Genomic DNA, 25,306 nt, shown 5'->3' on the forward strand with positions numbered 1-25,306 from the left:
TTGAGTCTCCTGCACTGGCAGGCAGGTTCTTTACCACTAGTGCCATCTGGGAAGGCTAAGTTCAATTCAGTGTAAAGAGTAAGTAACTCTCTCAGGTTGGGGGCAGGAATGCTAGGGATAGCGGGGTATGTGGTTGCTTTTTACATGGTGTGCTTTGTGAGTCCCTGCTGACCGAAAATATTCTCTATCAGGTGTCACAGTGTCTAAAGTTACACCAAAAGACCTTGTCTTTGGGCTAAGGTTAAATATTGTTATAAAGGTCTACCTATTTAATTTCCGGTACTGGTTATTTCTTAAAAGAATCTCATTGGCATTAAAAGCAGGAAGAATCAATTCAACAAAGAAGGGAAACTCACAAACGCTCTTTATACTTTTCCAAAATATTCTTCTAAGAAAGTCAGTTTCTGTAATACTATGTGTTAACATGGGTAGTTTACCCTGAATTTGCAAAACTCACCATGTGTTTTGAGTTCATAAATTTCATAAAACGTTTATTAAAAATGTTTTCTTTTTTATAAATATTTACATGGAAACTTACTCAAACCTTTGAAATAACAGAGAATTTCACAAAAATGTTTAACAGAGACCAATAGTATTTTAAACATATTTCCTGAAACAATATCCCTTAGAAAAGATACAGGGTACTTACCTATCTAGATTTTAACAAAATATTCTTTATAGAAATGGGTTATAATCTTTATCACAGAAACACCAAATCTGCACCTAATCAAGAGAGTCAATTAAATAAACCAGCTCATTCACTTTCTCCATCAGAAGACATCCATTTAACACAGTGTTTCTCTTTATATGCAACAGCAGCCTCTGCTGGAGAAAGTATGCTTTCTAATACAAAGTATTAGCTTAACCTATTTTGTACTGGAAGAACTCATATTCTTTCCATTTCTTGCTTTGAAAAGTTAAAATAATTTTCAAGGTCTTAAAGATGTGCGAGCTTTATCAAGTATATCCTTTCTGATTTTGGGGTAAGTTGGATGTGCTTCAAGAACCTGCCAAAACAAACAAAATAAAACAAAAACTTAACTTATAATTCATTATCAAGAACTGGGGAGCCACAAAACTTACTAGCAATGGCATTACAGTTGAGATTACATTATAATAATATTGCAAATACAACAACACTTTTTAAAGGTGATATCTGAGATATGACATGGTGACATTTCTATTAACAGTAATTAGATGAAAATGGTAAAAATGTACCACTACATGTGGAAAATAAAACAAATATAATTATTTCCTTATTAGATCAGTTATATAAAACAATTATGATCAATGATTTAAGATAATTTTTAAAATTTAGCTATTTATGCATGATATTTAACAAATCCTTAGAGATATTTTTACCCAGGAGTACACATTTGTGTACTGGAATGATTTTGAAACATACAAATTTCCAGGTCTACTGAGTTGAAGAGTAGGGTGGTAGTCATAAAGGAAGAAAAATCAAAACTCCACAAATTAATATATAACCTTAACCTTAATGTGAAATGTTGCCTTACATAGAGACTCAGTAATCAACAGCAATCACTGGAGCCAAGTATTCACTATAATGATGCTGACACAGTTATCTGGGATAAGGTACACTACATAATTCTCTGCTAAGGTGCTTTTCTTGGAGCTCCCAATGATATTTAGTACAATGCCTTGTATGAATATCAATGGGACAATGTATTTATAAAGAAATTGCAAATTCTAAAACTGCAACTCAAAAGTTTGTCATTTAGCAAGGGATCATTTAGTCAGAAACCAGTCGCTCAATCATGTTTGCTGCTTTGCAACCCCATAGACTATAGCCTGCTAGGTTCCTCTGTCCATAGAGTTGTCCAAGCAATAAAATTGGAGTCGGTAATCATTCCCTTCTCCAGCAGTCTTCCCAACTCAGGGATCGAACTCTGTTCTCCTGCATTGCAGGCATAGTCTTTACTGTCTGAGCCATCAGGGAAGTCGAGAAACCAATTACAGAAGTGTAACTGAATGGCTTCTAAATGACAAAAATACCTCTTTAATTTATAAATCTGAATCCTCTAATAACCAGACTTGGACACAAACATAAGAACTTCTATTCAGAACAATGACCTGGAGAATCTATAAAAATCTTCGGATATTTTCTGACTTAAGGATTAAGTTTGTTTAACATGCTTCTTGTCTAGCCTCCTCCTTTAAATTGGCAAACCTTATTTGAGGCCTAATTAAAAACATGTTTTTGATTTAAGTAAACTTTATTTTCTAAACTTTGAAAACCGGTAATTTCTTCCAGATGTATCCGACGAGGCATTGAACCAAAACAGTACATCCTCTATCTCTATTCATGTACAACTTGATATTAAACAAAAGTAGGAAATAGCACATCTGAAAAATTTTAAGAAATATAAATTTAAGTGTTACCTGGTGACATATGTCAATTGCATCCACATATCTTTTTGCTTTTAAGTAATTAAATGCCAGTTTGTATCCTGTAAAGACAAAACCCCCAGCAATGATATAGTATTATTTATTTATAGAGCACACTGTTAGTATTACCTTTCTTGGCTTCCTCCTTTGTTTATGCTAATATTAGAGAACTCTTAGTGCAGGGTGATGACTGTACCATGATAGAAACGATAAGATAACGGAAGGTGGAGTGATACAAAGGAGAACAGGTACCAAAGAAAATGGAGTTGGAACAAGGGGCCACAGCTGGGCTAGAAGATGGCCGGCCATACCACAAATATGGTTTTGCAACTTAAAGAAAAGTCCCATTTGTTTCAGATTACAGTAAAAACTGATCACAGAGCAGTAAGTGATAACACGGCTATTCCTTTACACAGTACTGATGTACTTAACACATCAGGCAAACTGGTTCCTGAGGTTTACATTCTGTTAGGAAAGAGCGTATGTTATTTAAGTAATTACGGAAGTACATGGATGATTTCAAAACTGAGATAAATGCTATGAAATAATGGCACAGGCCAACAGCACTGTAATAAGAGATCTGGGGTGGGTGTCAGGCAATGTGTGAAACCTGAAGGAAGAGGCATAATGTAGGCCAAGGGGGTGGGAAGAAAGAATTCCGTTCGGCAAAGAGAACTGCACATGGAGAGGCCAGTGGTAGAGGGAGACACAGTAGCCAAATGGGCCTGGAGTGCAGGGGGAGCAGAGGGCAGTGCAGCAGCGGGGTGACTCAGAAGGCAGAGGGTTAGTCATTAGACGGCCACGTCAGCCACATGTGATAGTGAAATGGCACACTGCAAGCAGTATTTATTTAAAATCTTTATTTATTTTTGGCTGTATTGGGTCTTACTGTGCACGCGCTTTCTCCAGTAACTGCAGTGGGTGGGCTTTCTCTAGGTGTGATGAGCAGGGGCTGCTCTTTAGTTGTGGTGTGTGGGCTTCTCACTGCGGTGGTTTCTCTTGCTGTGGAGTAAGGTTCTAGGTGCGTGGGCTCAGAAGTTGTGGCGCACGGGCTTAGCTGCCCCACAGCATGTGGAATGTTCCCAGACCAGGGGTTGAACCTGTGTCCTCTGCATTGGCAGGCAGATTCTTAAACAGTTGGACCACCAGGGAAGTCCAAATACTGACATTTTGGAAGAAAGTTTTAATACATTCTTAAATAACTGTTGTTCTATAATAAGAATGCCAATTTCATCTTAGTTTCTTTAGTAGTAAGCAAATAAGGAGATGAAAAAGTAGATTCAATAAATAAGATATAACAGAATGTAAATAATATGTAACTAATAATATATTTTGCTTTACCACTTAAAAATATGAAAAGGACATTTGAATGCTGCCCTTGGACTTTAATCAAAGGACCCCTGAAGAAAATTTTTAGAATTTCAAAACAATGTTTTAGAAGAATTATTGGCTTAATGCAATCATGGTAGCAAGAAGGAAGGAACAGAAATTATCTAAAATTCATAGTATTCAATTCACACACACAAACACACACACAATGAGAAATGTCCAAGATGAAAACAGTATCAGAGAGGTAAACTTGATATCATTAGAAAGGAATTATAAAACAGAATAATAAATAGTTTGTGACATTTAAAAAGGAAAACAACTTAAAGATGTCATGCCAAATATGGAAACTAGAGACAAAAAAACCTGGACATAACTTTCGGTTTCCGGCTTCCTGACTAGCTTTGAGCCCTTAGGCAAGTCACCGGTAGCTGTCAATTTCAAGTTTCTGCATCCAAAAATGGGGAAGATAACCCTGCTAACTCTTAATGTAAATTTAAAGATCAAATTAAATACTTGTGAAATGCTTTAAAAAATTTCAGAGTACCACACAAATAATAATGTTTTGTTTTTTTAACCGTGTAAACACTAAATTAGAAGCACAAAGTTGTCATGATGAAACAAACTTGATAGACCATTTCCTTCAAAAAAAACTTTAGAGAGGAAATGAAGAGCTACACATGGCAAAGAACATGTGTACCAGTTTCATTACACCTGTCAGGCTTCTAAGAATTCAACTCTTTGTATAATCAGGAAAAAAAAAAAAAATGGGGGGAGAGAGCCTGAGCTCGTGAAAGCAAGAAAACAAAAACACAGTGTAAACAGCCTAGTGACTGTCACATAACCTGGGAACGACTGTGAAGAGAGAAACACGACTGTGTTCTCCTCGCAGTGGATCTCGGCTCCTTGGTGTCTTTTACAGTGACAGTGCTCAGGCTTGAATTCTATGCAAAGAACACAACTATGATTTTTAGGATTTCCTGACAAATGAAAAAAAAATGCATCACGAACTTGGCCAGAAAGGCTGGGAGTATTGGATGCAATGATAATCTTAAAAAAGAAACTGTAAGAATTAATTGAGAGCCTCAGAGAAATGTCTTTACAGAGAAATGATTTTAAAGAGAGGTCAGAGGAGCTGATAAAATCACCTATAAAGTTCAAAGAGAACACAATGAAAGAACGAGTGACCTGGACTCTATTTGCTGGTCTTTGAAGGAACAGAATATTTAAATAACTACACTTCTAACTGCATTCCTTCTGGGGAATAAAGCATCGGAATTACATATATTTTAAAGATTTTAAGGAATTTTCATATTACAAGCTGACTTTATTTGCAACATGAACAAAACCTGAGAAGGAAAAATACTGTCTACAAATTAGTTTCTGTGCTCTGAACAAGTCTAGTAAAGTAACAGACCCGAGAAAAAGTAGGGGAAGTCCTGAACTGACAGCAGTAAGTTTAAAGATGACCTATCTGACTGTAGATTAAATCTGAGTCATTACCGTGACACAGATGCTAAAAAGACAGATGTCATCTTGAGTTGAATTATCAACTACTCAATGCCTCATTAAAAAAAAGCTTCATTATACATACAATTCGTTCGTAAATCACACTTAACAATTTTTTCATTTCTAGTAAAACAGATCAGGAGGGACATAGCCAAATATGGCCTTTTCCAAACTTATTTGGCCATGAAATCTAATCTCTTCACAGTCAACTCTCTTTTTTTTTTTTTCCAACTCTCTTTTTTAAAGAAGTAACTATCAGTATCTCACCCAGTATTCCAAAGCAAGTTTGGGAAATGCTATTTGAGAGTTTCCAGGAGACAGCAAGGAGGGCGAAAGACTTGAAAGCAAGTCTTAGGAAGAATGAAAAAGCACCTGAGAACAGTCTGGAGAGAAACTGAGGAGAGACATGAGAGAGTTTGCAATTGAGGGCCCTTATGTATAAGCGGGGAAGAGCTCTGCGGGTTGCTCCAGAGAACAGACAGGGCAGTGTCAATGAAGCTGATCTCAGCTCCACACAAAGAGAAGCCTGGGGGTGAGCTCCCTCACAACGTGGCTGTCAGTGGTCACTAAGTATATTCCAGGTGCCGCCCATCTGTTAGGGACCTTGGCGACTAGCCTTCCTCAAACCAAGTCTACCACTGGGACAGGATGATGTTTCCAGATGCTCAGGGGAAAAAAAAAGTTCTGTAGTCAACTTATCGTGGGAAACACGTTCTCTACGTGATATCCACCACAATGCATATTAGGGCTTAGAGTCTTTGAGAAGTTCTGCAGCAAAGCAACCAGCAGAACTTGATTTAATGCAATGTTTTTCTCACTTCTTTCACAATGAACACTTTCTCCCACAGTATTACATTTTTCAATTACAGGGTGAAGGGAGACAAAGGGGCAGAATTAGATTAGATGTCCTCTAAAGCCACTGAGGTCGAGTTTGAATCTCAGCAAACTATACCTAATAAGTTAGTAGCTAATAATCTATTAGGAATGTAAAATTTATTTCTCAGGAATGCCAAAGGATGTTGGCTGTTAATGTATATCTTGTCCTTAACAAGAAAATCAAATTTATTTAAATGAAGGTTTACACATAAAATCCACGTTTCCGGTGAAAACCTAGTGTTCAAATGTTAAACTCACCTACTGCTGGGTTTGTCTGGTTGCCATGTTTCCATGCTATCTCATAGTTTAAGGCAGCATCCATGTATGCTTGCTCTTTTTCCATAATGTAGCCCATATATTCATAAGCTTTGCAGCATGACTAAAAATAAATACAAGACGTTATCAATAGATTAAGCTTGACATCACTAAGATTTTATGGAGTGCTTATGACTATAGAGGTCAATCATATTAACTTATTTAAATGGCCCATAAAACAATGGTTTTCAATCTTGGCTATGCAATCACATCATTTATGGGACTTAAAAAGATTCTGATGCCAAGCCCCTATCCCAAACCTACAGAATCAGGATTTTTGGGTGAGAGGCAAGGACATGTTTTATACATATACTTAACACTTTTTATTACAAATAATTTTAACAGATATAGAAATAACAGTATCGTGGACCCCATGAATCTGTTTCTTTAACAATTAACGCCTAATACTGTCTCACTTCTATCCCATATTTGTCCCTCTGTATTGTCAGATAAAAAGTCCTCAGATACTATAACATTGCATTCATAAATATTTTAGTATACTCTTTAAAATAAGGACTTTCTTTAATCATAATCACAAATTATCATGCCTAAAATATAACAACTCTTTGACATTACCAAATATATAGTCACTATTCAAATTTCAAATAGCCTTAACATAATTTTTTTGTTTGCTTGTCAGGATGAGGAACTAAATAAGGCCCACACACTGTGATTTGAAATGTCCCTAAGCTTCCTTTTGATCTAGAGGTTTCCTCTCTCTCTCTTTCCTTGCAATTAAATGTAGGAAAAATATGAATGTTTATCCTAGAGTTTCTCACAGCCCAGATTTAGCTGAGTGCATCCTTGTGGTAGTTATATAATACATTCCTATGTCATTGATATTTCCTGGAAATTGTATTAGATCTAGAGGTTTGGATCTGATTTTGATTTGAGGGAAAGAGATGAAGCTACTTACTTCATAGATCGCTGCTCTGCCAAGCCACACTGCTCCTCAGGAAAAAGCAAAAATGCACAATGCTGTGTACATGCTTTTAGGTACATGTATAATTGCTATTTTTTCCCAGAATGTTAATTTAAAAAAATTTGAAAAACAGAAAAGTAGGTGTATTAAAACTCATATGTTGTTTGTTATTTTTATATGTTATTTTTCTATTTAGTGGAATTTTACTTTCCTTTAATTCAAGAAGATACACCACTAATATTTTCATGAAAACTATTAACCATTAAAAAATATAAACATGTAATCAGGGTACATACACATTTACCCTTTTGCTTAAGGCTTCAATACAGCTCAGCACAGCACTGTAAGATCCTGTTTCACATTTTGATACTTTTTTTTTTATTTAAAAAAAATTGAATTAAATATCATTCATCTTGATTACTGTGATGTACAGAGTGTTTATGTCCCCCTAAATTTATATGCTGAAATCCTAACATCCAATGTGATGGTATTAGGAAGTGAGGCTTTGGGAAGGGTCATTTGGGTGGAGCCCTCCTGAATGGAATTGGTGCCCTTATAAAAGGGAGCCCAGAGAGCTCTCCTACTCTCTTTTCTGCCCTGTGAGGACACAATGAGAACTCAGCAGTCTGCAACAGGCAAGTGGGCCATCACCAGAACCCAATCATGCTGGCACCCTGGTTGTAGACTCCAGCATCAATTAACAAAACTCTGAGAAGAAACTTGTGTTGTTTATAAGCCACCCAGTCTCGGATACTTTGTTAGAGCAGGATCACTTAAGATAATTACATTAAGTGTCCCTTTAAAGTTTGGACCCAGAGTTGAGTGTTTCACTTGTCTCACCCCCAGTCTGACTGTCAGATAGTGTGTTCTTCATTCAGGAGGCACATAATGTCTTGTGATGTTATACCCATTCATTAATTCATAATGGTTGGAAAATAGTGACATTCTATCATTCTTTCCTCATTTCTTCATTATCTGGACAACATCTATAATGAGAAACATCTCCTTTTCCATCATTTCATTTCCCAGCAGTATTATTCACACAGAAAAGGCAGGAGAGATACTTAATTCTTTCCCTTTACTTGCCAGCTTTAGAAATAACATTTTATTAGCATATTTCAATGGTGACCAATTAGGTTTTTTTCCTTTTCTTTTTTATATCTTTGTAAACTCATGGATTTAAACATATTTGGTGTGTTATTCAATGCAGTCATTATTGATGCCTGAAGTGTGTCAACTTTGGCTTGTGGGAGTGTCCTCAAGTTGGCTCTTGAGTCCCTGACATGACTCCAATAATCTCTGATAGTTTCCTTGCCATCTGGTATGACAGGATGGTCTAGTTGCATCTTGTACATTTCCTGCCCCAGATCTGGATGATCTCCATTTTTAAATTACATAATTCAAAGTTTCTAAGCTCCAGTTCCTGAATCTCATGCTTCCCATATGAACATGCCTAAATAACCATCATGTTTAACCTCTAAACCAGCCATCATGTTCAACCATGCAATGTACTGCTGTCTGAGTTCTGGCAAATTGAAATTCTATCTATCAAAATCTTAATTCCCATGAAATCTTACTTACAGAGGTCAGTTATTTGGCACTTTAGATTTTTTAAAGTCTATTAATAAGTATCGTGTTTTCTTAAGGCCAATGTAAATTAAATCACCTGTACAAACCATAAGTTGATAAATGTCTTAAATCTTTCAGTTTTCAAGTCCCTAAAAAAGTAACTTAATAATATTAGGTGATCATGACTTCTCTTTAAAAAACAAATGATCCATTTTGAATTCTAATTGGCTCAAAGAGAATAAAACATAGATTTACTGTGATTAAGATTTTGAAGTAACTGATAAGAATCCATAAAGATAAATACCCTTAAGTTTCTAAGTTGAGCACAATTATTTCTCAGTAAATAGGAAGATTCTTAACTTTACAAAGGTCATAAAAAGACATCCTTTTGGGGGCTATTAAACACCAAAATGCACTGTTAGTAAAGAGCCTTAAATTCTAAGGACGTGAAGATTTTCAATTTTATACCTCATGATAAGGACATTTTATTAAATCAAATTAAATGCTGAAAAGACTCCCTCCCATAAAATATATTATGCAGAGTGTATTCTAATAATGTGAAAACAACATGCAGCTGCAGTAAATTCATCAGGAGTATTTAATAGGAGGGACAGGCGTCTGCAATTAATGTTCTTCTGCAATTTTCATTAGTTCTGGGATGAGATGGATAATCACAGGCAAATGCTTGACATTCCAAAACACTTTTGATAAGTAGGGCAAACCACAGCTGAAACTTGAAACTGCATACATCTTTATTTTATTTTCAAGGGCAAATAGCTTTTTTTATTATTAATGTTTATATCCTGATTGTGGTAGAAATAAACATTTAATTTCCAAAAACAGAGAAATCCCTAGAAATGGACCAATACACTCTGAAGCCTATTATAGAATGTTTATACAACCAAGGCTAACAATCATTCTTTCCTCCTCAGTCTCCCACCCCATGGGCTTCCCTGGTAGCTCAACTGGTAAAAAATTTGCCTGCAATGCAGGAGACTGGTTCGATTTCTGGGTCGGGAAGATCCCCTGGAGAAGGGACAGGCTACCCACTCTAGTATTCTTGGGCTTCCCTGGTGGCTCAGACAGTAAAGAATCTGCCTACAATGCAGGAGACCTGGGTTCGATCCCTGGGTTGGGAAGATCCCCTGGAGAAGGGCATGGTAACCCACTCCAGTATTCTTGTGTGGAGATCCCCATGGACAGAGGAGCCTGGCAGGCTATAGTCCATAGGGTCACAAAGAGTTGAACACAGCTGGCGTGCTACGATTCATGGGGTAGCAGCAAAGAGTCGGACACGACTGAGCGACTGGACTGAAGTGAACTGAAGCACAGTACAGCACCTACCCTGTTATGCCGCAGGCACCGTTTTATCAGTTCCTCAGCCATGTCGTATTTTGCTGACTGAATATAAATATCAGCAAGCAGCAGCCAACTCCTCTCAAAGTCCTCAGCATCAATAGGATTCCAGTTCATTTTTGCAATCCGCTTCAGCTGATTTCGGGCCCGGGGAGTTTGTTTCAAGATCATATGAGCTGTTGCCATTCCCAAAAGTGCTGGAACATGATCCTTCTGTAAGAAAAAAGACATTTAGACCCCCGGATACACAAACATAAAATGTCTCATGTTTCAAAGGGAAACACATGGAAAGTAGCAAGTGCCACATAATATACGGACTGGCCTGTGGATTCTGTCTCTGGCTTCACTTAAATCCTGTGATATGGTCAGTATTTAGCACATCAACTAACCTCAAGCTGCCAGGAAGAACCATCTGGTCAAGGGAATTCAGCAAGAAGGCAAGTGCCATAACCACACAATTCCAGGCAATAAGGACAACTTGATCTTTAATGGGATTGACTGTTTTGGTTTTGAAATAGAAAAAAAATAAAATTCTATCTGAATGTAGTCCTAATTGCACATGTATCATTCTGGTTCCTTAGTTATTTCACCTGTAAATCAGATAACCAACAGAATGACATACCTGCAAATGATATTCCTTATCTAGACTGACTTCTGTTCCTCCTTTCCCTATCCCTTTTCATTTTATTCAAAAGCCTTTTCTTCCAATAAAGTGTGACCAGTGAAATGTTATTAAGGCATGCAATGAATTAATCACTTGGAAATTATATGAAATAAACTCATGCCTTAAAAGATGCCTTTAGATTTGGACTCTGCAGATCCTTAATAGTGACTATAAGAGAGATGTTATCTTTTTAAAGACAGAGTTCAAAGTTAGAAAATGTCACTCTGTGAAATCAACAAGCTAATAAAAACTGGTATAAAATGGAGAGGGGCTTCCCTAGTGGCTCAGTTGGTAAAGAATCTGCCTGCAGTGCAGAAGACCCGGGTTCAGTCCCTGGGTTGGGAAGATCACCTGGAGAAGGAAATGGCAATCCACTCCAGTGCTCTTGCCTGGAGAATTCCAGCACTTGCCATCTATTCAGAAAATTAACATACCAAAGCAATAATGAGTATGTATCTGATAAAGCTAAAGTGCTTCTTAAATTTCAGCAGAGGGATTATGATGATTTTTTTTTGTATGTGTGTGCACAAATTCGCCAGTTCTTTTTTTTTCCCTTTAACTTAAAAAAAAATTCATTATTATTATTTTTTAACACCACAAACATTTTGTATTGGGTATAGCCGACTAACAATGTTGTGATAGTTTTAGGTGAACAGTGAAGGGACTTAGCCATACATATACATATATCCATAGCTCAGCTGCTAAAGAATCCACCTGTAACGCAGGAGACACTGGTTTAATTCCTGGGTTAGGAAGATCTCCTGGAGAAGGGATAGGCTACCCACTCCAGTATTCTTGGGCTTTCCTGGTAGCTCTGATGGTAAAGAATCTGCCTCCAATGTGGGAGACCTGGGTTTGATCCCTGGGTTTGGAACATCCCCTGGAGGAAGGCATGGCAACCTACTCTAATTTTCTGGCCTGGAAAATCCCCATGGACAGAGAAGCCTGGCAGGCTTCAGTCCATGGGGTTGCAAAGAGTCAGACACGACTGAGCAATTAAGTACATTCTTCCCCAAACCCCTTTCCCATCCAGGCTGGCACATAACATTGAGCAGAGTTCCATGAGCTATACAATAGGCTTTTGTTGGTTATCCATTTTAAATATAGCAGAGTGTACATGACCTTCCCAAAGTCCTTAACTATCATTTCCCCCTCCTGCAACCATGAGTTCATTTCTAATCTGTGAGTCTCTGTTTGGTAAGATCATGTATCATTACTTTTTAGATTCCAGATATAATGGACGTCATATGATTCTTCTTTTCTGTCTGATTTACTGTACTCAGTACAACACTCTCTAGGTCCATCCATGTTGTTGTAAATGGCCTTATTTCATTCTTTTTAACTGCTGAGTAATATTCCATTGCATATACGTACCACATCTTTATCCGGTCTTCTCTCAATGGATATTTAGGTTGTTTCCATGTCCTGGCTATTGTAAACAGTGCTGCAAAAAACACTGGGGTGCGTGTATCTTTTTGGGCCATGTTTTTCTCTAGATATATGCTCAGGAATAGGATTGCAGGGTCACATAGTAGCTGTTTTTAGTTTTTTAAGGAACCTCCATAATGTTCTCCATAGTGGGTGTACCAATTTACATTCCCACCAACAGTGCAGGAGGGTTCCCTTCTCTCCACACGCTCTCCAGCATTTGCGAATTTTTTGATGACAGCCATTCTGACCAGTGTGAGGTGATATCTCACTGTAGTTTTGATTTGCATTTCTCTAATAACTAACAATGTTGAACATCTTTTCATGTGCCTATTGGCCAACTGTATATACTCTTTAGAGAAATGGCTATTCAAGTCTTTGGCCCATTCTTTGGGTTGTTTGCTTTGATGCTATTAAGTGTCATAAGCTGTTTATAAATTTGAGACTAATCCCTCATCAGTCACATCATTTGCAAATATTTTCTCCCAATCTGTGGGCTGTCTTCATTTTCTTTAGTGTTTCCTTTGTTACGCAAAAGCTTTCAAGTAGGTCCCACTTATTTTTTCTTTTACTTCCATTATTCTGGGGGATGGACTGAAAAAGAAAATTGCTGTGATTTATGTCAGAGAGTATTCTGCCTATGTTTTCCTCTAATAGATTTAAAATGTCCAGTCCAACATTTAGGTCTTTAATCCATTTTGACTTATTTTTGTGTATGGAGTTAAGGAATAATCTAAGTTCATTTGTTTTTACATGTGGCTGTCCAGTTTTCCTAGCACCGTTTGTGGAAAAGACTATCTTTCTGACATTGTGTAGTTTTGCCTCCTTTGTTACAGGTTAATTAACTACAGGTGCACAGGCTTATTTCTGTTTTTTGGTATGCTGTTCCATTGATCTATACTTCTATTTTTGTGCCAGTACCATACTGTTTTGATGACTGTAGCTTTGTATTATAGTCTGAAGTCAGGATGCCTGATTCCTCTAGCTTTATTCTTTCTCAAGATTGCTTTGAATATTTGGGGTCTTTTGTGTCTGCATACAAATTTTGCGACTTTTTTGTTCTATTTCTGTGAAAAATAGCATTGGTAATTTGATAGGGTTTGCACTGACTCTGTTGATTCCCTTGGGTAGCATAGTCATTTTGACAATATTGCTAGTGGAGGTGATAGAATTCCAGTTAAGCTATTCCAAATCCTGAAAGATGATGCTGTGAAAGTGCTGCACTCAATATGCCAGCACATTTGGAAAACTCAGCAGTGGCCACAGGACTGGAAAAGGTCAGTTTTCATTCCAATCCCAAAGAAAGGCAATGCCAAAGAATGCTCAAACTACCACACAATTGCACTCATCTCACACGCTAGTAAAGTAATGCTCAAAATTCTCCAAGCCAGGCTTCAGCAATATGTGAACCGTGAACTTCCTGATATTCAAGCTGGTTTTAGAAAAGGCAGAGGAACCAGAGATCAAATTGCCAACATCCACTGGATCATGGAAAAAGCAAAAGAGTCCCAGAAAAACATCTATTTCTGCTTATTGACTATTCCAAAGCCTTTGACTGTGTGGATCAAAATAAACTGTGGAAAATTCTGAAAGAGATGGGAATACCAGACCACCTGATCTGCCTCTTGAGAAATCTGTATGCAGGTCAAGAAGCAACAGTTAAACCTGGACGTGGAACAACAGACTGGTTCCAAATAGGAAAAGGAGTACGTCAAGGCTGTATATTGTCACCCTGCTTATTTAACTTATATGCAGAGTACATCATGAGAAATGCTGGGCTGGAGGAAGCACAGCTGGAATCAAGATTGCCAGGAGAAATATCAATAACCTCAGATATGCAGATGACACCACCCTTATGGCAGAAAGTGAAGAAGAACTGAAAGGCCTCTTGATGAAAGTGAAAGTGGAGAGTGAAAAAGTTGGCTTATAGCTCAACATTCAGAAAATGAAGATCATGACACCTGGTCCCATCACTTCATGGGGAAGAGATGGGGAAACAGTGTCAGACTTTATGTTTCTGGGCTCCAAAATCACTGCAGATGGTGACTGCAGCCATGAAATTAAAAGACGCTTACTCCTTGGAAGGAAAGTTATGACCAACCTAAATAGCATATTCAAAACCAGAGACATTACTTTGTCAACAAAGGTTCGTCTAGTCAAGGCTGTGGTTTTTCCTGTGTTCATGTATGGATGTGAGAGTTGGACTGTGAAGAAGGCTGAGCACTGAAGAATTGAAGCTTTTGAACTGTGGTGTTGGAGAAGACTCCTGAGAGTCCCTTGGACTGCAAGGAGATCCAACCAGTCCATTCTGAAGGAGATTAGCCCTGGGATTTCTTTGGAAGGAATGATGCTAAAGCTGAAACTCCAGTACTTTGGCCACCTGATGTGAAGAGCTGACTCATTGGAAAAGACTCTGATGCTGGGAGGGACTGGGTGCAAGAGGAGAAGGGGACGACAGAGGATGAGATGGCTGGATGGCATCACTGACTTGATGGACGTGAGTCTCAGTGAACTCCGGGAATCGGTGATGGACAGGAAGGCCTGGCGTGCTGCGATTCATGGGTCGCAAAGAGTCGGACAAGACTGACCAACTGATCTGATTCTTCTAATCCATGAACATGGTATATCTTTCCATCTGTTTATGTCTTTTTTGATTTATTTCATCAGCATCTTCTAGTTTTTAGAGTACAGGTCTTTTGTCTCCTTCATCATCAGTTCAGTCGCTTAGTCATATTCAACTCTGTGACCCCATGAACCGCAGCACGGCAGGCCACCCTGTCTATCACCAACTGCTGGAGTCTACCCAAACCCATGTCCATTGAGTTGGTGATGCCATCCAACCATCTCATCCTTTGTCTCCTTAGGTAGGCTTATTTCTAGATATTTTATTCTTTTTGATCTAATGGTAAATGGAATTGCTTCTTGAATTTCTCTTTCTGCTCTTTCATTGTTAGTGTGTAGAAATGCAACAGATTTCTGTGTATTAATTTTGTAACCTGCAACTTTACCAAATTCATTGATGAGTTCTAGTTGTTTTCTAGTAGCATCTTTAGGGTCTTCTATGTATAGTATCATGTCATCTGCAAATAGTGACAGTTTAACTTCTTCTTTTCCAATCTGGATTACCTTTACTTCTTTTTCTTCTCTGATTGCTGTGGTTAGAACTTCCAAAACTATGTTGAATAAAAATGGTGATGCAGCTCAATACCAGAAAAATGAATCAACCCAAATCAAAAAGTGGGCCAAAGAACTAAACAGACATTTCTCCAAACAAGACATACAGATGGCTAATAAACACATGAAAAGATGCTCAACATTACTCATTATTAGAGAAATGCAAATCAAAACCACAATGAGGCATCATCTCATGCCAGTCAGAATGACTGCCATCAAAAAGTCTACAAACAATAAATAATGGAGAGGGTGTGGAGAAAAGGGAACCCTCTTACACTGTTGGTGGGAATGCAAGCTGGTATGGACTTCCTTGATAGCTCAGTTGGTAAAGAATCTGCCTGCAATGCAGGAGACTTGGGTTCGATTACTGGGTCAGGAAGATCCACTGGAGAAGGGATAGGCTACCCACTCCAGTATTCTTGGGCTTCCCTTGTGGCTCAGCTGGTAAAGAATCTGCCTGCAGTGTGGGAGACTTGGGTTTGCTCCCTGGGTTGGGAAGATCCTCTGAAGAAGGGAAAGGTTACCCCTCCATTATTCTGGCCTGGAGAATTCCATGCACTGTCCATGGGGTCACAGAGTTGGACATGACTGAGCGACTTTCACTTTCACTTCACTTTTCACAGCCACTATGGAGAACAGTGTAGAGATTCCTTAAAAAAACTGGAAATAGAACTGCCATACGACCCAGCAATCCCACTGCTGGGCGTACACATGAGGAAACCAGAATTGAAAGAGACACACGTACCCCAATATTCACTGCAGCACTGTTTACAATAGCTAAGACATGGAAGCAACCTAGATGTCCATTGGCAGATGAATGGATAAGCAAGTTGTGGTACATATACACAATGGAGTATTACTCAGCTATAAAAAGAGTGCATTTGAGTCAGTTCCAGTGAGGTGGATGAAACTGGACCCATTATACAGAGTGAAGTAGGTCAAAAAGAGAAACATCAATACAGTATATTAACACATACATATGGAATTTAGAAAGATGGTAATGATGATTCTATATGCAAGACAGCAAAAGAGAGATGTAAAGAACAGACTTTTGGACTATGTGGGAGAAGGCGAGGGTGGGATGATTTTCGAGAACAGCACTAAGACATGTATATTACTGTATGTAAAATAGATGACCAGTGCAAGTTAGATGCATGAAGGAGGGTACTCAAAGTCAGTGCTCTGGGACAACCCAGAGGGATGGGGTGGGGAGGGGGGTGGGAGGGGGGGTTCAGGATCGGGGGGACACATGTGCACCCGTGGCTGATTCATGTTGATGTATGGCAAAAAAACATCACAATATTGTAAATTAATTATCCTCCAATTAAAATAAGCTAATTAATTTTTTAAAAAGTGGTGAGAGGGGACATCCATGTCTTGTCCTGATCTTGGAATGCTTTCAGCTTTTCATCACTGAGTATGATGCTGGCTGTAGGTTTGTCATATATGGCCTTCTTAATGTTGATGTATGTACCCTCTACGCCCACTTTATGGAGAGTATTTTTATCATAAATGGGTGCTGAACTTTGTCAAAAGCCTTTTCTGCATCTATTGAGATGATCATATGGTTTTTATTCTTCAATTTGATGATATAGTGTACCACACTGATTGATTTGCAGATATTGAAAAATCCTTGCATCCCTGGGATGAATCCTACTTATCATGGTGTATGATCTTTTAATGTATTGTTGGATATGGACTGCTAGTATTTTGTTGAGAATTTCTACATCTATGTCCATCAGTGATACTGGCTTGTAATTTTCTTTTATTGTGGTATCTTTGGTTTTGCTAACAGGGTGATGGTGGCTTCATAAAATGAGTTGGGAAGTTTTCCTCTGAGACTTTTTGGAACAGTTCAGAAGCATAGGTGTCAACTCTTCTCTAAATTCACCTGTGAAGCTGTCAGGTCCTGGATTTTTGTTTGTTGGGAGGTTTTTAAGCACAGTGTCAATTTCAGGGCTGGTGATTGGTTTGTTCACATTTTCTATTTCTTCCTGGTTCAGTCTAGGGAGACTACCTTTCTAAGAATTTGTCCATTTCTTCCCGGTTATCCATTTTGTTGGCATACAGTTATTCACAGTAGTCTCTTATGATTCTTGGTATTTCTGTGGAGTCAACTGTAACTTCTCCTTTTTCATTTCTAATTTTACTGATTTGAGTCCTCTTCCTGTTTTTCTTGATGAGTCTGGCTAAAGGTTTATCAATCTTGTTTATCTTTCCAAAGAACCAGCTTTTAGTTTAATTGTATTTTGAAATTGTTGTTTTTCTATTTCATTTATTTCTGCTCTCATCTTTATGATTTCCCTCCTTTTATTAACTTTAGGTTTTGTGTTTCTTCTTTCTCTAGTTGTTTTAGGCGAAAGGTTAGGTTGTTTACTTGAGATTTTTCTTGTTTGAGGTTAAGACTGTATTGGTATAAACTTCCCTCTTACAACTGCTTTGCTGCATCCCTTAAGTTTTGGACCACTGTCCTTTCATTTTCACTTGTCTCGTTTTTTTTTTTTTTTTTCATTTCCTCTGATTTCTCCAGTGATCCAGTGGTTGTTTAGTAGCATATTGTTTATCCACCACCTCTTTGTGTTTCTTAAGAGTTTTTTTTTAATTGTAGTTTATTTCTAATCTCATAGCATTGTGATCAGAAAAGATGTTTGTTATGATTTTGATTTTCTTAAATTTACCAAGGCTCGCGTTATAGCCCAATATGTGCTCAATCCTGGAGAATGTTCTGCATACACTTGAGAAAAATGTGTAGTCTGCTGCTTTTGGATAGAATGCTCTATAAATATCAGTTAAGTCCAACTTGTGAAAAGTATCATTTTAAGGCCTGTGTTTCCTTATCGATATTCTTTTTGGATGATCTGTCCATTGGTAAAAGTGGGGTATTAAAGTCCTCCACTATTATTGTGTTACTGTCAATTTCTCCCTGTGTTAGTATTCGGCTTACATATTGAGGTGCTCCTATGCTGGGTGTCAATTGAGTAACTGGCTGATAACCTTATGGGTTTTTCTTTGGATGTTATTTGTCTTTTTTCACTTGTTGCTTTTAATAATTTATCTTTGTCTTTAATCTTTATCAGTTTGATTATCATGTGCCTTGGTGTGTTTGTTCCTTCTTGGGTATATTCTGTCTTGGACTCTCTATTCTTCCTGGACATGGTTGACTCTAAAACACTGGAATTTCAGTTTTAGCATCAGTCCTTCCAATGAATATTCAGGGTTGATTTCCTTTAGGATTGACTGGTTTGATCTCCATGCTCTTCAAGGAACTCTCAGAGAGTCTTCATAAGTCGCACAGTTTGAAAGCATCAATTCTTTGGTGCTCAGCCTTCTTTATGGTCTAATTCTCACATCTGTACATGACCACTGGAAAAACCATAGCTTTGATTATACAGACCTTTGTCAGCAAAGTGATGTCTCTGCTTTTTAATACACTGTTTAGGTTTGTCGTAGCTTTTCTTCCAGAGCAAGCATCTTAATTTCATGACTGCAGTCACGGTTCACAGCGATTTTGGAGCCCAAGAAAATAAACTCTGTCACCGTTTCCATTGTTTCCCCTTCTATTTGCCATAAAGTGGGACCAGATGTCATGATGTTAGTTTTCTGCACGTTGAGTTTTAAGCTAGGTTTTTTTTTAAGCCACTGTCCTCTTTCACCTTCATCAAGAGGCTCTTTAGTTCCTCTTCACTTTCTGCCATGAGGGTGGTGTCATCTGCATATCTGAGATTGTTTCTCCAGGCAATCTTGATTCTAGCTTGTGCTTCATCCACCCCAGTATTTCACATGATGTACTCTACATATAAGTTGAATAAACAGGGTGACAATATACAGCCTTGGTGCACTCCTTTCTCAATTTTGAACCAGTCCGTTGTTCCACGTCTGGTTCCATGTGCTGCTTGTGTCTTGTATACAGGATTCTCAGGAGGCAGGTAAAGTAGTGTGGTATTTCTATCTCTTTAAGAATTTTCCACAGTCTGTTGTGATCTGCACAGTCAAAGGCTTTAACATAGTCAAATGAAGCATTTGACTTCATGAAGCAAATGAAGTCAAATGAGAATTTCTGGAATTCTCTTTTTCTATGATCCAGCGGATGCTGGCAATTTGATCTCTGGTTCCTCTGCCTTTTCTAAATCCAGCTTGTATATCTGGAAGTTCTCAGTTCATGTACTGTTGAAGCCTAGCTTGAAGGTTTTTGAGCATTACCTTGCTAGCGTGTGAAATGAGTGCAACTGTGGTAGTTTGAATATTCTTTGGGATTGAAATGAAAACAGACCTTTTCCAGTACCACGGCCACTGCTGAGTTTTCCAAATAGATGGTATATTGATGCAGCACTTTAACAGCATTGTCTTTCAGGATTTTAAACAGCTCTGCTGGAATTCCTTCACCTTCACTAACTTTGTTCACAGTAATGCTTCCTAAGGCCCACTTAGCTTCACACTCTAGGGATGTCTGGCTCTAGGTGAGTAACCACACAATCGTGGTTATCTTAATGACCTTAATTTGGTCATTAAGACCTTTTTCTGTACAATTCTTCTGTGTATTCCTGCCAGCTCTTCTTAATGTCTTCTGCTTCTGTTAGGTCCTTACCATTTCTATTCTTTATTGTGCCCATCTTTGCATGAAATGTTCCCTTGGTATGACTAATCTTTTTGAAGAGGTCTCTAGTCTTTCCCATTCTATTGTTTTCCTCTATTTCTCTGCATTGTTCACTTAAGAACACTCTTTTATCTCTCCCTGCTATTCTTTGGAACTCTGCATTCAGATGGGTGCATATTTTCCTGTCTCCTTTGCCTTTTTTACCTCTTCTTTTCTCAGCTATTTATAAGGCCTCCTCAGGCAACCATTTTGCCTTGTTGCATTTCTTTTTCTTGGGGATGGTTTTGGTTACCACCTCCTGTACAATGTTATGAACCTCCATAGTTCTTCAGACACTCTGTTAAAGTTCCAATGTGTAATTTGTTCTAATTAAGGAGTGACAGAAAGGGTTTTATTTGAATGCCAAATATAACCAATTTGGTAAGGATTTTGAAGACATGTGGGATATTATTAATTACTGAACTGTACCCTTATCCCAGGTGGGCTAGGTAGGAAAGTATAATAAATAAAGACTTAATATGTATTTGTCTGTCAAATCCTAGGATAGCTCACAAAGAGAGGGGTCCTGAAAAAATGCCCAGATCTATTCACATACTAAAAATATCCAACACTATACATTTAAAGTGAGCTCCCTGATTTAAAATTTACATACCTTGAGTTTAATTAGAATTAATCAATTCCTCACAGCTTGATCACTCCTGAGTGAACTGAAGAATGGTTTTTAATACTGCACACCTGCATTCCAACCCCTGCACTGGACCCATGATACCTTTTCTGGTGGAGACATCCTAAGATGTTCTCTCTCAGGATATCTGTACCACCTTCTCTCTCTCTGTCACTCGAAAGTGCAACAACTTTATAGCACAAAAGGTGCTATAGCTCTGTTATAAATGATGTACCTTTATAGTTCAAGATGAGGGAAAGAAAGGAAGTGGACCATTTCAGCTTGGGTTTAATGCATCTTCCACTCTTTCCCCTCATGTCTTCCTGACACATCCCTGTTTTTCAATCAATCTGAATGCCACACAGGGCTGCGGATATACCCTATGCTTCACGGCCTCCCTGCCTTTGTTCACATTTTCCCCTTAACTTAGAATATACTTCTTCCATCTCTGCCTGTGAAAATGCAGTTTATCCTGGTTTTTCTTATATCATAACTTCCTCCACAGAAAAGGTCTCTCAGCTCTCCTTATACTGTCCCCTACAGCACTTTTATTTGCAACTTTAGAACAGAATGTAACAGATTTTGCTTTACATTACAGTCAGTACGCTTGTCTCTTCTTTGGTAGGTTATGAGAAACTTGAAGACAGGAACTATATGTGGCTTCTCTTTGTGAGTCTATGCTTAGCACCCACTGGATACTCAATGAATATTCATTATATTTAATATATAGAGCCTATGAGTTAAAAGGGAAAAATGCCAAGATAAAATTCACTTATGAAACTTCAATTCATACATCAGTCTTTGGACAGTGTGCTCAGCAAGCAGATCTGAGGACAGAATATTACTAATCACACATTTAGAATGACAAAACATGGGGCAGTCTCACCAAAACAAAAAAACTGGCACAGTCTTTCTAGGAAACACCTGTGATGTCACTTAGTGCTTTCAGGGTTCTCTCTTAAGCCTCACAGTTCAAAACCACCTTACACGGCAGAACGTTACTTCACAACATTCGGTAGCTATGACACCTTACTTGAAATGGTGCTTCATCATGTTCTTACAGATTGTCTTAGATATAGGACAGTCCTATTTCTGGATCAGCTGCTGTCATCCATCTGCTCCCGCACAGTCAATTCTACTGAGCACAACCCCTGAGAACACTCTTTGAATGCCAGCAGAAGCTCGGCGTGAGGGTGGAACTGTGTAGCTGCTGCCTTGCTGTTTTGTTCCCAGGAGGACTGAGGGTGGTGGTCAAGTGCCACCAAGGATACCTGCACCCAAGTACCAACAGGAGCTGTAGGTGTTCCAAAGCCCTCCAGGGTCCTGAGAGGCAGGGGAAGGGGTCAGCAAAGGGTTTTGGTTTATTGTTGTTTTGGTTTATTGTTGTCACTGTGATCTTTGAACCAGAAGAAAATATAGCAAAATTCTGTATATCCTCTGAGAGGCCCCAAATTACTAGTCTTTCATGGTGGAAGAACATAACTAGTGTATACTTAGAACTAGCTATGACCAACTGTCGATGGAGCTGTTGTTTAGTCACTAAGTCATGTACGACTCTTTGTGACCCCATGGACTATAGCCCACTAGGCTCCTCTGTCCATGAGGTTTCCCAGGCAAGAATATGGGAGTGGGTTGCCATTTCCTTCTCCAGGGCGTCTTCCTGAACCAGGGATCAAACCCATCCACTTGCATTGGCAAGTGGATTATTTACCACTGAGACACCAGGGAACCCCATTGATGGAATGGGTACCTAGGATTCTTTCCTTAATAACAAGTAACTGGAGAGTAGAGCACTGTATGAGAGAAGGGAAAATAGATGGCCCAGAGGGTAGCAAGGGTGGTGGATTTGAATGGGGTGAAAAGAGAGTCTTTGATCTAACAATAAAATTCATTATTGTTAAATATTATTATTACTGCTGCAGGGGGTGATAACAGTCTTGCTAAAGAATAGTAGTATTATTTGCATGACTGAATTACAAGTTGTCAGTACTGATCTCATTTAGTCCTTAGAGCTGGAAAAATTTCAGGTTCACATAAGTGAAAAGGAGATATCAAGGCACTCAGGTATTTATTTTCACTTAGTAGGTTAACCTAGGCTATACCTATAACATAGATGATAAAACCATTCCCTTGGGAATTAATTTTGGCCCTCCTGCAGAATTTGCCTTCTCTAGAACTCACCATTGTAATAGAAATAAATATAACAACACATTTGAATACAGAGTATAACAACACATTTGAATACAGAGTTCCAAAGAATAGCAAGGAGAGATAAGAAAGCCTTTCTTCAGTGATCAATGCAAAGAAATAGTGGAAAACAATAAAATGGGAAAGACTAGAGATCTCTTCAAGAAAATTAGAGATTCCAAGGGAACTTTTCATACAAAGATGAGCACAATAAAGGACAGAAATGGTATGGACCTAACAGAAGCAGAAGATATTAAGAAGAGATGGCAAGAATACACAGAAGAACTATATAAAAAAGATCTTCATGACCCAGATACTCACGATGGTGTGATCACTCACCTAGAGCCAGACATCCTCAATGTGAAGTCAAGTGGGCCTTAGAAAGCATCACTACGAACAAAGTGAGTGGAGGTGATGGAATTCCAGTAGAGCTATTTCAAACCCTAAAAGATGATGCTGTGAAAGTGCTGCACTCAATATGCTAGCAAATTTGGAAAACTCAGCAGTGGCCACAGGACTGGAGAAGGTCAGTTTTCATTCCAATCCCAAAGAAAGGCAATGCCAAAAAATGCTCAAACTACCACACAATTGCACGCATCTCACACGCTAGTAAAGTAATGCTCAAAATTCTCCAAACCAGGCTTTAATAGTATATGAACCATGAACTTCCAGATGTTCAAGCTTGTTTTAGAAAAGGCAGAGGAACCAGAGATCAAATTGCCAACATTGGCTGGATCATCAAAAAAGCAAGAGAGTTGTACTTTTCTAAGAATTTGTCCATTTCTTCCACGTTGGCCATTTTATTGGCATATAATTGTTGATAGTAGTCTCTTATGATCCTTTGTATTTGTGTGTTGTCTGTTGTGATCTCTCCATTTTCATTTCTAATTTTATTGATTTGATTTTTCTCCCTTTGTTTCTTGATGAGTCTGGCTAATGGTTTGTCAATTTTATTTATCCTTTCAAAGAACCAGCTTTTGGCTTTGTTGATTTTTGCTGTGGTCTCTTTTGTTTCTTTTGCATTTATTTCTGCCCTAATTTTTAAGATTTCTTTCCTTCTACTAACCCTGGGGTTCTTCATTTCTTCCTTTTCTAGTTGCTTTAGGTGTAGAGTTAGGTTATTTATTTGACTTTTTTCTTGTTTCTTGAGGTGTGCCTGTATTGCTATGAACTTTCCCCTTAGGACTGCTTTTACCGTGTCCCATTTGGGTTGTTGTGTTTTCATTTTCATTCGTTTCTATGCAAATTTTGATTTCTTTTTTGATTTCTTCTGTGATTTGTTGGTTATTCAGCAGCGTGTTGTTCAGCCTACATATGTTGGAATTTTTAACCAGGAAGAAATAGAAAATCTTAACAGACCCATCACAAGCACGGAAATTGAAACTGTAATAAAAAATCTTCCAGCAAACAAAAGCCCAGGTCCAGACGGCTTCACAGCTGAATTCTACCAAAAATTTAGAGAAGAGCTAACACCTATCCTGCTCAAACTCTTCCAGAAAATTGCAGAGGAAGGTAAACTTCCAAACTCATTCCATGAGGCCACCATCACCCTAATACCAAAACCCGACAAAGATCCCACAAAAAAAGAAAACTACAGGCCAATATCACTGATGAACATAGATGCAAAAATCCTTAACAAAATTCTAGCAATCAGAATCCAACAACACATTAAAAAGATCATACACCATGACCAAGTGGGCTTTATCCCAGGGATGCAAGGATTCTTCAATATCCGCAAATCAATCAATGTAATACACCACATTAACAAATTGAAAAATAAAAACCATATGATTATCTCAATAGATGCAGAGAAAGCCTTTGACAAAATTCAACATCCATTTATGATAAAAACTCTCCAGAAAGCAGGAATAGAAGGAACATACCTCAACATAATAAAAGCTATATATGACAAACCCACAGCAAACATTATCCTCAATGGTGAAAAATTGAAAGCATTTCCTCTAAAGTCAGGAACAAGACAAGGGTGCCCACTTTCACCATTACTATTCAACAGAGTTTTGGCCACAGCAATCAGAGCAGAAAAAGAAATAAAAGGAATCCAAATTGGAAAAGAAGAAGTAAAACTCTCACTATTTGCAGATGACATGATCCTCTACATAGAAAACCCTAAAGACTCCACCAGAAAATTACCACAACTAATCAATGACTATAGTAAAGTTGCAGGATATAAAATCAATACACAGAAATCCCTTGCATTCCTATACACTAATAATGAGAAAACAGAAAGAGAAATTAAGGAAACAATTCCATTCACCATTGCAACGGAAAGAATAAAATACTTAGGAATATATC

The 25,306-nt window shown here is 38.1% G+C and overlaps 1 protein-coding gene across 2 annotated transcripts in view; it reads right to left on the reverse strand.

Moving 5' to 3' along the window:
* Nucleotides 1–455: 455 nt before the first annotated feature.
* TTC21B (tetratricopeptide repeat domain 21B) overlaps nt 456–25,306 on the reverse strand; it is a 100,560-nt gene continuing 75,709 nt past the window's right edge. Inside the window, exons 26-30 of one of the 2 annotated variants that reach the window (XR_011461508.1) lie at nt 10,271–10,495; nt 6,379–6,499; nt 3,299–3,571; nt 2,404–2,471; nt 936–1,007 (exon numbers count right to left, since the gene is read on the reverse strand). Coding sequence is in view for 1 of the 2 variants with exons in the window: in XM_005893457.2 (XP_005893519.2) it covers nt 930–1,007; nt 2,404–2,471; nt 6,379–6,499; nt 10,271–10,495 (492 nt within the window). In the remaining variant the exon portion in view is untranslated. Of the gene's footprint in view, nt 1,008–2,403; nt 2,472–3,298; nt 3,572–6,378; nt 6,500–10,270; nt 10,496–25,306 lie in introns of both variants that reach the window. The other variant, XM_005893457.2, reaches the window with a different exon arrangement.

This window comes from Bos mutus, chromosome 2 (genome assembly GCF_027580195.1).
Source record: "Bos mutus isolate GX-2022 chromosome 2, NWIPB_WYAK_1.1, whole genome shotgun sequence".
In the NCBI taxonomy this organism is placed as follows: domain Eukaryota; kingdom Metazoa; phylum Chordata; class Mammalia; order Artiodactyla; family Bovidae; genus Bos; species Bos mutus.